Consider the following 17,242-nt stretch of genomic DNA (forward strand, 5'->3'; position numbering starts at 1 on the left):
GGTGTTTGTCCTCAGTTGAGCGCACACAGCCGACGCGAACGTCGTACACGATCCTCCCGATCTGAGAAGGCGCAAAGACGGTGAGCAGCGGTCAGCGGGAAGAATGGATGCCTTAGCGTAAAGGCTGCCGACTTTCTGCTAGAAAAGTACAAAGAGAGAGACGCGCCTGCTCGTTTTTTGTGCTGAAGACTGAATGGATTTATTTGTAGGGCGCCTGGGTGGGTGAGAATCCACTCTGCTGCAGACTGGACCGGACTTTAAACACCCCGCTGTTCGTTCCGTTTTTCTTCTCCCATCTCTTCTTCTTTTTTTTTCTCTTTTTTTAAATGCCAGCCTTTCATTCATCATACTCTGTCCAGTTTGGAAGGACGCCAGACCTCCAGCGTCTCAGATCTGCAAGTTCAGTCCAATAAATTGTGACATTATCTGTCAGCCTTGGAATAAGAAATCGATACTCGAGAAAAGGGAGCTGGTATTCTTCCGGAATCTAAACGATCTATTTTCATCCTTATAAATATGCGATCGGTTCGGATTGGGTTGGTTTGGTCCAGCTTCGCGCTTCTTTAGCTGGAGCGCCACTGATAGTGACTGATTATTGCTGTTGATTTTGTCCATGCAAGGCTCGGGGTGGAAACATGTCTGGCCACTTCTTTGAGAGGATCACTGCTATCAGAGATGGCATTTTGGTCCAGCACTTCGGTTTTCACCTCTAAAGTGCCCCGGAAAATCTTATTCATGTTCACCCTCTCCCTCTCTGTCACCTACTTGTTCTATAGCTTGATGAGCTGCTACAACTCGCTGCAGTTCCCCCTGCAAGAGACCTACGTGTATCAGGGGAGGCTGGTGACGGAGGAGACAACTTTTGTGACACTGAGGGAGAAACTTTATTCCGCTTCCCAGGGCTCTACCGAATTCACCGAGACTGAGAGAACCGCCGCGGTGTCCACCGTAAAGGATCATGAAGAGGCCGAGCAGAGGACGATGGAGTGGATTCAGACTCGGGCGTCCCCGACGAGATCCGCCGCGCCGGAGAGGGAGCGCCAGGATTTCAGCACCACGGACAGCGAACTCAGCGTGAACTGCACCATGGATTACGGAGAGAAGAAACTTCCCCAAGCCATCATCATCGGGGTGAAGAAAGGGGGCACCCGAGCCCTGCTGGAGGCCCTCCGGGTGCACCCGGACGTCAGAGCCGTAGGAAACGAGCCACATTTCTTTGACAGGAACTACGAGAAGGGACTGGACTGGTACCGGTGAGTTTCCGCTGCAGGCATGATCTGACGCTGGAGAGAGAGAGAGAGAGAGAGATCTACTAAATGTTTTTCAAATGAACTTTTTTTTTACTCATTTCAGGAAGTTTTCAGTCTCTTCACGTTTAATTTTATAGCAACTGCTTCCTGAAATTGAGGGGGGGAAAAGCCATTAAATATCTTGTAGAGCATTTATGATGATGCTGAAGCTCGTCGAAAGGAAATTTAATGGACTATAATAGCAGATCTTCTCGTGTTTCTTTATTGTCTGGGGATTAAATTCGGTTTGGACCCAGAGGTAGAATAAGTCTTCACTTTATTTCACTTATTTTCCTCAAATCTCAAGCAGTAGTACCTTTAACGGGAGATAAATCACGCTGCACCGCAGGCCTGTGTGTCGTAAATCAAATGATGATGACACAAAGTTAGCTGAAGTTTGGAGAGAGAGAGAGAGAGAGAGAGAGAGAGCCTTCATCTTCTACATCAGAAGCACGTTTGATTTCCCGGGTCTAATGTGTGAGCGTTCTGTTAAAACGTGTCAGCACTTCCTGCTTCAGGGCGCTTCCTGCATCCACTGGTTAAAACCGACAAGCACACAGTCGGAGAATAATTATCTGATGCACGTATGAATAATTGATGTAACGTTGGTTATTTCTCCGCGTCTTTTATGGCATTCACTGAGATGAACTCGTCCCTTCATTAATTTTAATCCCTGGGCTCACATAGTTACAGATTAAAGAGTTCCTGAGTATATTTAATCTGACGTGCATTGGGTTTCATATCTAATTTGATTATGTTCTCTAAACATCGTTTTCTAATGTATACTGTAGGTGTTTGTGGAGTCTCATTCATCGGTTTATGGCGACTGTCGCTGCAGATATAAACACTACCAAACCATTCTAGTGGCTTAAGTGAAGATTTGAAAGGATTATTATCTGTATGCATCTATATTTTCTTTAGTAATATCGTAGTAGCATATTTTTTCCTACATCTTAACACACTTTTACTCTAAGGTCAGTCATTTTCCTCCCATCAATCCCAACAAAAAAACATACAATCCATCAGCTGCTGCCATTGCCCTTTCCTTAAATTGCACATACTAATCTAATAGCTCTTGTGTGTGGTGTTGCTGCTTTGGAGATATATGTGATGGCTGACATTCACACTATAAGTCCTGGCTTATTAGCTGGAGAGGTCTCTGTTAATCTTTGCTATATTTATGGGAGAAACAAATCAATTTGAGGGGTGCGTTCATGGTCAGTTGGTCGTGGCACGACTGGGTGTTGTTCTCCCATAATGACGTTTGACCAGGGGAATTCAAGATTATCTAATGGAGTCAATGAGCTGATGAAAATGATGCTGACTCAAAGTCCCCTCTGTTTCTGTGCAGAAGCATGGAATCCTTCCACCAGTGTTTGGGTTGTGGAGCATCTGTTTTCATCTTGCTGCATACACTAGCAGCTCTTGGCTGCTCATTTAGTCTGTGTTAATGCAAGCTGTTTCATCACATTCTGGTGTAAGCCTCATTAGACAGGAGGATGACACCCTTCTAAAAATAATAATAAGGTGCTGCTGTGTTTTATAGCCCCTTAGCCTGGAATAAATAATGAATACATGGCCAGTCCCAAAAGGAGCTTTAATGCTACATGTGGCCAATGCAAGTATTTTGCACCAGTGGTTGTGAAAAAAGAAGAAAAGATGAGCCACTTGACACAAAAATATAAAATCATTCAGACCACGTTTGTTTGTTTGCTTCTAAATGATGTATTATACTGCATCTCTCTTCCCTGTATCACATGCTCTGGCTAATGTGCACTTAATGGAAGGGAAATTATGATCAATTACAGATATTTTGCAACTGTGGTGTAGTTAAACGAGACCAAAATGTCTTTCATAAATCCAGGCCTGTCTCAGGAACACCTGCTCCACATTGTGAGGGACACGGTAGACTAACTGATGCAACCCAAAGGCGTCTCACGAGCACTTACATGTAATCAAACGCTTGTCCCGTCTGTTTTTCAGCACATGGACTCAGCTGCAGCGATCTTTCTGCATGTGTGCTTTTAGACAAATAATATTTCATCTTTGTCTTGTGATGCTCTGGAGGAAAAAAAAAGCAGCAGGAATAAAAGTCTGCGTGTGTTTGGTGCTGTGAATTAAAGACTATAGTTCATTAAGGCTCGCCTGGTGCCTTCGCCCAGGTCAGCGAGGTTACCGAGGGCGTTAGACTGCTGGATGGTAAAGGCAGGCTTGCACAAAAATACATATTTGTTCATTCTGTTTAATATCAACTCATTAAAAAGGTTAGGTTATGTTAGATTAGATTAGCTTTGGTTAGGTTGCAGTGAAATGCAGTTTAGCATCTAACCAGAAGTGCACTATGTTGGATGGTCAGTCATCGCGGATCAAGTTATTGGTAAATAAACAAATACAAAATAAAGTTTCCGGCTTATCATTTTTGTGGAGGTTTGAATATCCTTCTCCACAGAGTATTGTCAATTTAACCGACAATTGTTTCAATCTGCAGTCAGTAAATAAGGCAATAGAGCAGAGGCACCAAAACCATGTCATAAAATGCTCAATTACTTCTTCTCATATGAATTAATTTGAATATTTTTTGTTCTAAATACTCCAAAGTTGTTTCCACTAATCCAAATCCATGTCTGATAAGTTAGCAGCTATGGCTAATATTAGCTGTTAATGCAGAACTATTGCGTTGCTTTCTTATTCCTGAAGAGGATGCAGACAGGAATATTTCCTGGAAGGTGGCATCACTTCTGGTATATTTCTTACAGTGATCACTCCAGGATATGGAGATACTGACTGTGTAAACAGAAATTCATATCCACAAACAAATCAACACACATTCTCCACATACCTAATATTCACATCAGGATGCCACTTTCACTGCGGGTCTGTGCTGATCCTCTATAAGCAGGCCCAGATTGGTGATTGGTGGTGATTTCCTATTTTGAGCACCCTTGGACAGTTCCTCCACTGTCTTTTGGGCTTACTAGAACAAGCAATTAGCAATTTAGTGCCATCATTACCGTACACGGAGGACTTTCAACAGCCAATTGGCGCTTCTAATGTTGCCTCCATTTCTGAGTAAAGCGGCTGAGCCACCACTGTGAGAATTTAACTCATGTGTTCTCTTGAGCATGCCTCAACCTGGAATAGGAAACGTTTGAAGCCTGATGACCGCTACAGAAAATGCTACTCCAGCTCTGTGCCAGTGTTTTCATGCTTTTGTGGAATGTAGATAATGAGCCTCATAAATAGCACTGAAGAATGTGTCTGATTATCGATCAGACGTCAGGATTCATGTCTGAGGTGGGTTTACATTCTCGGGAGGAATCCACATTAGTTTAGGATCAGTGAGGCCGATCTCTTGGCATTTTTGCAAAAACAACAAATGCCATTGAAATCATTTTGAACAAATAGCGAGAGTGTGAAAGGACCAATAAAAAATAAAAAAAGTAAAAGGCAAACTTTCATTCAAATGCTAAACTGACAGATAGAAAAACAGAAAGGATGATTTAGAGTTGATTTTTTAAATGTTTTCTCATATAAAAATGGTTAAACTTTCAGTTTACTAAAAAAAAAAAAGCTCCTGACATTTGAGTGAGCGTGAAGATTAATAGCAAGAATGTCATCCAATCACATTGTTAAACACAATCCCACATTGAAAAAGTCTGATTGTCCCTTTTAGAATTCCTGGTGAAGCACTTGAAACATTAGAAAGAAGGCAGGAGATTTCTCATCTGCTGTGGCTTAATGGAATTCGGCTTTGCATTGATGTGTGAACTGGACGGTCAGACAAGTGGGAGTGGGAGTTGTGTCGGTCTTTTCACAAGGAGTGGGGATGACTTTCTTCATGCTGAATGATTCTGGCTTGAGCCAATTGTGCTAAGAAACGTGCCTTGTGCTCGAGGAATTATGCAATGCCTGTGTATTTAAGTCATTTTAATTGCTGTAGCTTCAACACATTCTTAAACTCTAATCTCTCTGATGAGCCAAGGTTGACATTTAAATAAATTAAAAGTGAATTCGTTTTCATGTTGCTAACATTTAGCTCTGGCACGGCTGGAATCAGCTAGAGCTGTAAATTTGAACAGATCATTATTTGATGTCTTATGGCTTGAACTTATGCAACATATGTGTGGAATAAATCAAAAATCAATGTGGCTGTGATTCTTAAAGTTGTATGTAGCTGTGTTTGTACCCGTGTGTGTGTGTGTGCTACGATGGTTTGTCATGTGTTATATCCACTTAGAAACACCCACATCTAACAATCTGACATGTAAGAAAGTCAGACTGAATTTTCAAACATGCAACAATAACACAATGTCTTCTTTTTAATCCTTAATTTATTTGAGTGGCAAATCACCTGAGAAAAAACTGCTGAATCAGCCTTTAATCATGATTACATGTATCTGCTTTTTATTAGATCGCATCCCTTTTATATAATCTGAAGAGGGTTCGATACGCACTCCACACGACATTAAAGCCGGTGCACTTTACCGACCTTAGTGCTTTATAAAGGCACTAAAATGAGCTGAAATATAATCCACTAGAATGATTTATCCATCCATTTAACCTGTGTGCATGAACAAGCCTGTTTATAGTTTTACGCACACATCCAGTCCCACATTAATTGGCTGAAACCCATAAATTATTCTTCTCTCATAAAGATTCTCAATACAAGACTAACCGTGACATAAAATAGATTTAGATGCTGTACTTCATCAAGTAACTGCCAATAAGAGTATATACTCCAAGATGAGAGCCAAAATAAGAGGCAGTACAGCCATGTCTGAAGAGCTGCTCTTCCCATAGGTAACAGGAAGTGAGATCCAGCGCATCCGTCCTGTGACACCACAGTTTCAGGACAGTTGCCGCAGAATTGACCGAGTGGAGAATTTATGGCTTGACTCACCTGTTTATGAGGCAAATGCATCATCAATTGAAATTGAAGCGCTGCGATCGGCACTAAATTAAAAGCTCATTTTAAAAAGTAAAGGACAAAGTAACATCAGGTCGTAATCTAAACAACTTTAGTTTGAAGGATTTTTATGGCGCTCATTGTGCTGCACATAAGTCTGGTGCAGATTTCACAACACTCATGCATAAAGCTTTAAAGCTGCAGTAAAAGCTAATAGAAGCAGGTCATGTTTGCTGCGTGAAATTTAGCTATCTCTGCTCAACACACGAGGAAAGTCATCAATGCAGCAAAGCTCTGCATGCACACATTCTTTATCTCCCCTGAAAAGCATTTACACAGAAGATAACTCAGGGAACTGTGCACCAGAGCAGTTTTACTCAGGTTAGCAAGCTCTAATATCTTTGTTATTAAAATGACACTTTAACCCGCTGTACAATAAAAGTTGAGAGCATGTGTTTATAAATCTTAAGAGGAGTGTTCCTATTCCTTCATGGCTGTGTCCTTGCACAGAGAAACACGCCAGGGATAGTTTCCAGCTCCGTGGTGATTCGTCTCAGCAGAATCTTCTTTCCCCAGCACACTCTGAGACTATTAAACTTTCACTGCTGATTTTTTTTCAATAATTTTTTCTTTATGCTTCATAAGATGTAGCCCTTTAAAGGATTGAACAAAATGAGAATCTTCATTTCCAAGCATGCCTCTCTTTGTCGTCAATTGATTCTACACATTTACAAAAACCTTGAGCCCAACCGAGGTCATACAATAGAGAGTGCACGCTCCTTACGCTAGCATCCTTTCTTTGCTCTGTACTGTGAAGAATTCATTTCATAAAAATGTTAAAGTCTATTCATGGAGGAAGTGTCTGTGCATCGTGTCTGATTCAGCCTCTGCAGAACTTTGAAGGAACAGTGTGTACCGGAATACAGGCTTTAGTGTACTTGGAACTCCTTTCGTAAGACAGGGACGGATGACAAAAGGTGTTTAATGGAGACATGGATCCTCTGCCGAGCCCAGCAGTAGAAAGTCTAAATCCAATGTTTATCCCTTGTTTAGCCATGCTTTCCTTCTCTCAGCTGCTCCATGGGCAGCTTAGCCCCTGACTCCTGCCACCTGAATGGTAGCCCACAACTCTGCTCAATTGGGAGATGGGGAAAACGCAAGGTGGGCCAGAACCAAGGGTAGGCAGGATGCCATCCCTTCCAGCTGGGCCTTTGTGCTGCTGCGATGCCTCCCTGTCCTGTGCCTTCCCCCAGCATGGAATCTGCTTAAGCCTGATAAGAAGGCGCCAAGACTCACAAGGACACACCTCTGAGCGCTCTGATGCCAGCACCACAGTTGGGGAATTAAACTTTTTAATTAGCAGCGTACCCCCGTTGCTGTCAAGAGACTGGGCCGCTTCGGCACAGGCTTTCTCAATGCCCAGCCCCTTTCCACTCGATTAGACCCCCTAGCATAGGCAGAGCGGCGAGGTTCCAGTTATGACATGGGCAATCTTTGTTTTTGTTTTTTTCGTTTGAACATCCTTATAGATGCAGCATAGCTGAATAAGATACACACTCATTATAACCTTCAGCTTCTGCTTCACGCCGCACCTAATCAATGCTTCGATGAGTAAGGCTGTTGTTGAATCAATAATATGATAAAGTCACCTTCTCCATCCCTAAGAAGTTCTAGAAGGCCCCTCCTCAGTGATGATAGACTGTGCAGCTGATTGTCAAGTGTAATGGTGGAGTACAAGTGAGTGCCTGTGCAATCTCAGAACTAAAGCCGCTATGATTGTATTTTCCACCTCTACTCAGCCTGAGAATGATCCTGTGTGGGAACATCTGATGACTGTATGAGGTTAAATTAATTGTTTAAGATATGTGTCTTATCAGCATTTATCCAGTAGAGGTTTGGGATTTCCACGGCCACACAATCTTTTGCAAATGCTGAGAAGGTTTGATCTTTCATTGTGATTATTTGCGAAGTATTTTGGTCATTGTCATACAATCAACATCGTGCCTGCCAAGTCAGGGACATGCAGACTGGTCCCAGTTATGTCTTATGGCCAAAACAGAACATTATCATTTTTTTTTATTTTTATCACTGATATATCGTTTTTTAATGTACTATTTGACTTCAACAAGAACATCCACAGCCAGGATAGAGTCATCATGGTGCTGTCATCTAGGATCCATATTGTCTGCAGCAGATCAACAGATACTGTTCAGAACACAGTCCAGGAGGGTTTTCCTTTCACCAGTGATTTTCCTTTAGCAACTGAACAGAACCTCCTTTTTTTCAACCCACTCCAAGATTCCATACTGGTTTGATCTTATGTGAACAATGTCTATTGTAAAATGGTAATTATGAAAGAAGTAATATCTTCACCCTTTTTGCATTTATATAAAGAATTTCTTGGGCAGGTAATGGATATGGCCAATTTCATCCTGATTTCTGTCCTATTGTGAATTCATGCGCGTGCCTCTTCTCCCTCTCTTGCCCATAGTCACCCCTTTCTCTTCCTCTTCTTCTGCTTTTGGTTGGACTAAATTGACATTCATGCCATTCTGCTGCTATGATGCTATGAAGTGGTCATGGGTTATATTTCACGGTCAATGCTCATGCTTTATTTGTTTTTTGTGTCCATCAAAATAGGCAGATGGAATTCAGATTGGCTTTCTCCTGCATTGTATTTTGACAAGTAAAGACATGGAAAAAGAATTTGTTCATGCTTGATTTTATATGTTTTGCTCCCCAAATAGCAAAAAGGCTGGAGGCATTTCACACTCATAGGAATATTGTCTCTCCAAAAAGCTTATTTTGATGCAACAGAAGGCCATGATATGCTTCTACTCATCATTCTGTTCTGGAAAATACTAGTTTACCTTAAACCCCTGCACAAATGACTACCTTGGCCCACATATTTCTGCCAATCATACGTGTCAAGATTCCAATTTCCTTCCACATCTTCCTGCAGCATTTGCACCACACATGCTGTTGATTGGCTGGGAGGGATGAAGTCTCATGACACAAGCTGATGCATTTGTTCAGTCAAAGTGAAGACCCTGACAGGAATGGTCATGATGCCAAGATTCAGAAAAGATATGAGGACTGCTGGGAGTATGTTTTAAATGTCTGTCCGCGGGCTGGTAGCCTCTGTAGTGCTTTGTGCTGACGGATGTGTTGGAATGAAAATAGCAGCTTCTCCCAGGCTGCCTCATGCCACCATTGAAGAGCGTACATAGACAGCAGTTTGCAGCATATGGACACAGTTTCAATCAGGACAGACATCTAATAGTGTCTGTTAAGCATAATTCAAATTTCAGCCATTGCTATAAATCTCGTTTCCATTGTCGAAACGCAAATTTCAGACCCGTTTTTGACAAAAATCTTTCTGAAACAAAAACCACCTCATGCTCTTCCCACCATCTCCAATCCCCAAAACAACCTGACAGACTTGATTCGGTTAAGTATGTGTGTCTTTGTGATGTTTTGAGACTCTGACGTGTGAGCTAATGCTTCTGTTTACACCCCTGAGTCACTGTCACAAACAGAGACAAACACAGTCATTGGCTTCCAGGATCTTGTTTGCTGGGATTGTCCCATCGCCTTTGAAGTTTCTGTTGTTGTTTACTTCTTCAAGCTCTTTCTTTCCTTCAAATCACCATGGGGCATTCCATTGCCGCTCCAAATAATTTCAGCACAGCATGAGGTGAGCGTTAGATCTGCAAACTGCACTCAACATGTTTCTTCGGTACGGTACCGGTCTGGATTGATGGCCACTCTTTAAAAGGCAAAATTTCAGATCAGCAAAATCCTGATTTCGTAACACTGTGTTGAGCCACCGGCAACCATCAGTGCAAATCGGCTCATTGGAAATCATTAACAAGATGTGGCATATGCCAAAAACTACCAAGACTTGCATTAAATGAATTCAAAAGGGTGCTTTTAGAGATTATGCTAATTGATAATGGCTGCATCAGGAGATGATTGTTATCCTTGAATAATTTTGATTATTGGCATTAGAGATTTAGAGGAAAGTGAACGTGTTCTGCCTTTCTAATGAGGTTGTTGCCATGAACGCAATTCTTCTCTTGCAGGGCTTTTGATATGGGAGCTGTGTTGTCTTACATACTTCTTGCACCGATGGACCCCACACAATAAAATCAGTGATGAAATTATGAATCAGACTAGAATGACAATGTGTTACAAGTGAAAGATGTGCTCATAATAAAGAGCCATTGTGTTGCATGTGAAGACGTTAGTGAGACTCTTCTATAAAGATTTGTAAAGCGAATATTCATGTTTATGCCAAAATGTGCAATTTAAATGCATATTGTGTTCAAGTCTTTCAAATTTTGTTTCTGACTTATCATGGTTAGTTTGGTGGCTTTTCTAAACCTTGTGGCAAAAGCATCCCAGAACAAGTGGCATCCTTTTATGCTGCAGATTCCTTGCACAGTAGCATTCTGTATAAAACATAAAAAAAATTAGCTAAGAACAGTTAGCTGATAATTCAAAAAAGAAGAAATTAAGGTGAATGTCATGTAAATGATTATTTCAGCCATGTAGTTTTTCTGTTTGCAAAAAATAAAAATGCTGCTCATCATCATATCATCACGTGTCAAATGTGACGGTATGGACGACGATGCTGCGATGTGACATTCCCTGCCTACTTTTGCCTGCAGAATGCTAGCGTGCATTTTAAAATCCCACTATGCTGCTGTTGCTTTGTTCAAACAGCAATACAATTAAAAAAAGTGTAGAGAAGAGTGTTCATTGCCATGCTGCTGCACAATCTCCATGCACCTTGAGAGACCATCTGCACGCTTTGTAAATCATCTCACACGATATCACTCAGCCAATGAAATCTATGCATTTGGATGAGAATTTTGAGTAAGTAAGATAGACACACACCCAGGGGAGAGATGAGATGAAAGAAGAGTCAGAGAAATAAATGAATCTGAGAAGATTTATTTCACCTGCTGTGCACCAATAAAAAGAAATCAGCTTCAAACCAGTACAACTCACAGCCGAGACTGTGGTGATTATTAAAAGCAGTGACCTGAAATGCCAAGAGGCGACTAGACAAAGCTTAGACGCAGACATCCGTTCGGTAAATGTGAACTTGAAATGTTAGCTGTGATACCTGACATTAGCTAGCCACCCAGCATGGCATCCGAGAGAAATGTGAAATCTGGGAGTCTCCCGTGAACTTTTGAAAGACGTTGCCATGTGCAAGGGGAATGTTCAAGGGTTGGGACAAGAGCAGTGACATTTTCTCATCAGCATGCACCGATGTGAGCATGGTGTCCTTATCCCTCCTTCTAAGGGGCAAGAAGTTGGTAACAGGATGTGAAAATTAAAATCAGTGCCCCTAAATGAATACTAACTGGGAAACGAACCTATGTGTTTCCGTGCTCAGTATTTCCTTTTTCATTCAAGTCTTTTCAATGACAAATCTCAATGTCCCTCCAAAAGTCATCAGCCTTTTATTTGAAGAGTTTATCAAAGGAAAACATCTGGTCGAACGTTCCAGTCCACATGACCGGCGCAGTATTTCCCACTCTCTCATCGGCCTTTAATTTGTTCCATGTATACAAGACAGGGGGAGGCAGAATCCCAAGTATGAATTGATTTTTTGATGAGCATACATTTACTCTTAAACACCTGCGGAACACACTGGGGCTGTGCCGTGCAGCAAACAGCCCATCTTGATTGATTTTGACTAACAAATAGGGATGTGCACTCCACGGTTTGAGTCAAGATCAGGCCCTTTGCTCTTTATGAAGGAACATGAAAGTGAATCTGGGTCGAGGTGAGAAGGTAGCAGCTGTGTCCAATGGGTTTATTTAATTCAATGTATCGCTTCGGCTGCTGCGCCATACGAGGCATGCTGGCCACTGTGAGATTGAGGTTTCTTCATGAAAGAAAGAGAGATTAACCCCTTTCTTTGAAAGGGGCCAGAATTCCCTCTCATGTCATGCTGGATTTTCCCGTGTTCACTGCTGGATGTATAAATCTGCAGAACTAAATGAATGTGAGTGAGATGGGGCTCCCAAGTTTATTTTGTCTCCTAATCAGCGTCATGCTGGCGCTTCATTTGCCCGGCTGGGAATCTAGAATAAATCAGAGCTTTGTCAACATGTCCACTGTTGGAAGCAGAGAGGCGGTGACTTTTGATATGACTGTGTCAGCCAAAAATCACTCTGACTTGAATGTCTAAGCAGACATTTAGCATTCTTGCTATCTTTATCGTCTATTATCTATTGAGAGTGGCATTCTGTTTTCCCCCTCAGCATATTGCAGTAATTAATTCACCCGTAATACTATTATGTCAAACCATATCTGCCTCTTAACACACTGTCTCCCATTAACATTTTCCAAATTTCTGATACGACCTGTGGAATACAAATGAAGCCTTCCGGCAGCTGCAGGTTCTGTGTTGTCTCAGCTCGGAGCAAATTGCATTCGCGTAGTTTTGCCACAAACCTCGGCGTCGAGGGGAACGAACACGTAGGTTCTGCATGTTGGGCAAACTCCACAAAGGCTTTGGGGTTTCTAAATTAATGTGCCGTGATAATGAGCTAAGCAAAGCCAGAGGAAGGAATTTCACACCTTGGGTTGAGTTATAAATAGTGTAATATGCCTGGGTTGTTACGTGCATGTGTTTCTTCATGTTATTTCATGCTCCTGGTGGTATATTGCCGCATTTGAACAAATGAATCATTGCATACCGGAACAGTGACGGCTAATTCTTTTCTAACAATGTTATTTATTGCAATAATTTAGTCTGTATCCAACAGGATTTTCTCCAGTACACAGTACATTTTATATAAAGTTTGTACTTGTGATTGAGACTTTAATTAGGATTTAGCAGTATTTTAAAGCTCTAGTCTCTCCAGAAATTTTGCAAAGTACTCCTTATGAAAGAAGAATTTCATATTCTGATCCTTCATAAATGCAGCCAGAACAAAAGCATAGGGAAATAAAGATTTTTGGTGACTTCCACTCCTTAAGTTTGCAGAGCAGTGTCAGTGGTGCGGCAGCAAATTATTCAGACTTACAATTAGGCAGTGGGTAGCGCAGACACTTTGACATCAGAAAGGTGATGCCCCCTGCCCTGGAAAAGTGTAAAACAACAAAGTCAGACGTGGACATTTTTATCCATTACAGCTCTTTCTGTTTTGTGAATCACATTTATTATACACCTGAAAGCTCAAAATCTGAAAAGAACAATAATGTCCGCCACATGTCCTTTCAATTTCTGAAAGTTTCCAGTGAAATCATGCGGTGAAAATCAATGTAATCGTCAAGCCTCCTATTGGTTTGACACAATTGCAAAAAGGAATATTAGGTCTTGCAGCTTTGCGCATGTAAAACAGGGGTGAGAACTCGTGTAGGGAATGAGTGTAGAAGACTGGGACGTTTATGGACTGGGATGCAATAGAAATGAAAAGGTTGCTGTGGACTTTATGAAATAAAGGGTGTTGGTCGCGTGCAACCTCTTCAAACACCATTCGCCCTTTTTACCTCAGCAGCTCAGTGGAACATTCAAAGTACAGGGAGTCGTCAACTTAAGTCGATTTGGTTGTAAATAGATGACTATTTTCTAAATATAATATTTTGCAAAGATGGTGAAGACACTTTCTGTTAAAGTAATGCTACTTCCTGTTTATACAGTTACATAGTGTATACATTCATTGAGTATGCACTTTATGAAACGTCAAATGTGTAAAGGCACATACGAATATTCAGTGACAGACAGATCAAGTAGGTGTGAGTAGGAGTCAAGAGCCCGTTTGGCAACGCGTGGGCTGCATCTTAGGACCGCTCTTTAGCTACGACTCCGAGGAAGCATTGCGGCGCAGGTGGTTTCTGCGTGTGTGTTGCTGTTGGCATGAGACCAAATGAACACAATAGCACTACATAATCTTAACAATTTAAAAAGTAATCCTTAAGAATGTTTGTACAATGTGGCAGATGTAGGGAGATTAGTGGCGTGGTGATCAATCTTGGTGAGTTTATAGAAGTGGTTTAGCCTTTTGAATGATTTGATTGTCTTATTTGTGGCAAACAATAGAAGTTGCATTTTAAAAGAATGCTGTGATGCAGAAAAAAGTCAATTTCATGTAGACGGCTTTGTGCCGAGCATCACAACGTTGAGTAAATGTAGCACAGAAAAAATAATAAAATCGGAAGAGCATATGATGAATGAAAGTGTGTTGTCTACCTTTTATTTCCAATAGAACCAAGACAAAAGCTGTCTATATACATAATGAGTCTGATATAAACTATCACGCAAAATGTCTTCTGGATCTGATCCAGAATGAGGTCAGGAAAAAAAAAAAAAACATTGAAAACTCCATTTACAGATTCAAAAATATTTTAAAAATACACTCAGATTAAATTTTACTTTTCATGGTTGGTGTAAAACGATACCAAGAACAATTTAGAACCTTTTGATGATGATCCAGATCACCATGTGGATAAATCCAATGACAAGGGGAATCAGCTGCTCGGCGGAGGTCTGAGCTCTCTGATTGCTTTTCTCGTTTAAGAATGCAGACAGCAGACATTACAACCAAAATATGTTGGATTGCTGCACTTTTGTCTGTGCTATGACAGATGTGCTGAACCATCACCACGATCCTATTCTCCGGTGTTCCAGTGCTTCCGCAAAACAATGTGTGAAAAATCCTGGGCCTCAGATTTGATATCATCAATCACTCAATGCATCTAAACAATCCAAAATGGTTTTATTGTCTCTCTTGCGTGACTCATGCTTGTGTAACAATTGAATCCTTGAAAAGATGAATACAGTGCATGCAGTGAAATTTCCCAAACACAAAGTGCCAATGGAATCGCAAGAGTTCTAATGAGAAAATACAGGGTCTGCTTGCTTTGACTAAAGAATACAAATATACATTTTATTCCGTAATGCATGACTTCCACGCAGCTGACAAATCGCAGTGGTGTTGGGTACTTAGTAACTTAATGGACTTCAGACTTGTTGGAATCAAAGTCGTTCAAATTCTGCGAAAGGGTTGAATTGTTACAACTGGAAATATTTCTTCATATGTATTCTTGTACCATCATCAGTTTAAGAGTCAAGATTATACCTGTTTTGCTCAAAGCCCCAATTTGCCTAAGTACACCCAGAGCTCTTAGCATGAATGCAGGCACTTTGTAGGGTTGAATTAAAGTCGGCTAATATAGAGAATATGAATGTGGTTTTGTGCCTGCACACAATTTGATGAAAGGGCACTTACTTAAAAACAGTCCCAATAAAGACAGATTTCTACCTTTTTCAATGCTCAAAAGGAGTCCTATCGGCACATTCTTTATCTAAACCATCAGAAAAAAAGGAAATAGATTTTATTCCGCGAGACGCTAATAAGAATATTTGGGAAAATGCGTCTAGCGCTGCTGCTCTGAGATGCGATGGTGCTGTGGTTTGTTTTGGAGCAGGTTCAGCGAGCTGGCTAGCCTCTTTATTACTGCATTCCCAAATGCCTTGATTTAATGCCCTTGTAGAGGTCAGACATGATGCTGGCAGCCACAGAACACTTCCTTCATCACCACCCTATTAATAACAGGGAATAAATCACGGCACGTTGAATTTCCTCACTTGCATATTGGAGCTATTTGGGTGTGCTGTGGGGACGCCTTTATTGCATCTATGAGGTATATTGCTAAACATCTGTTTGCATCTCAATCCAAAGTGGAAAAACGCTTGCTCAATGTCAGGATTAATTAACGATGCTATTCCCTGTGGGCTACTTAGGGTAGCATCGCAGTGAGAATCCTCAGAGGGCTACAGATTGATTTCTGGGAGAGTCATAAGAGCATGTAATGTTCCCTCACTCTGCAAACAAAAAAAGAAAAAAAACTCTATTCATTTTAGATGACTTCATGAAACAAGGAAGAAAGTAAATCGAATGATCAGCTTTCCACAAATACGCGTCACATTTCATTTCATCCCCCGATGAGACGGACACGGTTAGACAGAAGAAATGTTATTGTTGTCAGCATGTGTTTATCTGGGTTTGGCCATGTACGTTCATATATCAAATACCAAATATCAACTCTACTAAATAAGTAAGCGCACAGAGGTAAAAAATAAATAAAAATAAAGCAACAGAAACCGGATAACGGTTCTGTACTCACGCAGTCATTTATATTGTTTATGTGCCATTAATCTCTCACAGCCTTCTCCCCTTCACTTTTCACATGAGAGCGTAAATTGCTCCGGGCGACTCTCATGCAACAACAGCTCATACTACCAATGAAAAGCAGGGTTCATATTCATGAATCTGCTCCCCGAGGGGAAGAGAGTGACTGGAGAGAGCGAGAAAAAACACACAGGACACCGTTCTTGAAGCTTGGAAGGACTTGATTATACATAATAATGATTTTCAGGATACTTTGCCTGGAATGTTAATTAAATCCTCTTCTCTTCTGAGGTAATCAAAGACTCATTATGTATACAGATATGGGAAGCTTGTTCATGGTGATACACACCATCAAAGTTACAGAAGGGACTTACTGCCAAAGTTGATGGTTGTGTGTGTGTGTGTGTGAGGACAGTATGATGCCCATGATCGTCTGATGATTAATTTCTTATAGAACACCAAACATGTCAGTGTGCCCAGCTGAATAAGCAACATCATTAGTCATCTGATATTTTTTCTTCTTCTACTATTAAAAGTGAACAGATCCACCATCGCTGATAATCTGGGCTGCAGGGACCGCATCTTGATTTGCGAGGCAGCCAATGAAATGCATGCGTTCTCTCAGATGTTAAGAGGTATGAATTATGCAGAATTCAGCTAATCCAATGTTAATATTAACGATGTGATTATCTTTATTGCATCAGGTGGACTGGCATGATTATATGTCATATATTTACATTTCCCAATTAGTGATATATCATGTTGCTTTGAGTTGCGCAATGAATTTGGTTGTATTCAATCATTTCCTACAGTTTCGTTACGACCCCGGCAGTCGTCTCAAGTCGATGCTGAGAACTCGGTCAGTGAGAGGGAATAAATCTCAAGTT

At 41.1% G+C, this 17,242-nt stretch overlaps 1 protein-coding gene across 1 annotated transcript; it reads left to right on the forward strand.

The window, feature by feature from the left end:
• The first annotated feature begins 573 nt into the window (after window positions 1-573).
• On the forward strand, window positions 574-1,257 carry LOC137914085 (heparan sulfate glucosamine 3-O-sulfotransferase 4-like). The gene has a single exon (XM_068757705.1). It carries the CDS (start codon window positions 676-678, stop codon window positions 1,255-1,257), a length of 582 nt encoding a protein of 193 aa, XP_068613806.1. The 5' UTR covers window positions 574-675.
• The last annotated feature ends 15,985 nt before the right edge of the window (window positions 1,258-17,242 follow it).

Source organism: Brachionichthys hirsutus, unplaced genomic scaffold (genome assembly GCF_040956055.1).
Source record: "Brachionichthys hirsutus isolate HB-005 unplaced genomic scaffold, CSIRO-AGI_Bhir_v1 contig_847, whole genome shotgun sequence".
Lineage (NCBI taxonomy): Eukaryota > Metazoa > Chordata > Actinopteri > Lophiiformes > Brachionichthyidae > Brachionichthys > Brachionichthys hirsutus.

Bases quoted from the DNA above. Each gene is read 5' to 3' on its own strand.
- LOC137914085 (XM_068757705.1), top strand. From the start codon at position 676: ATGGCATTTTGGTCCAGCACTTCGGTTTTCACCTCTAAAGTGCCCCGG.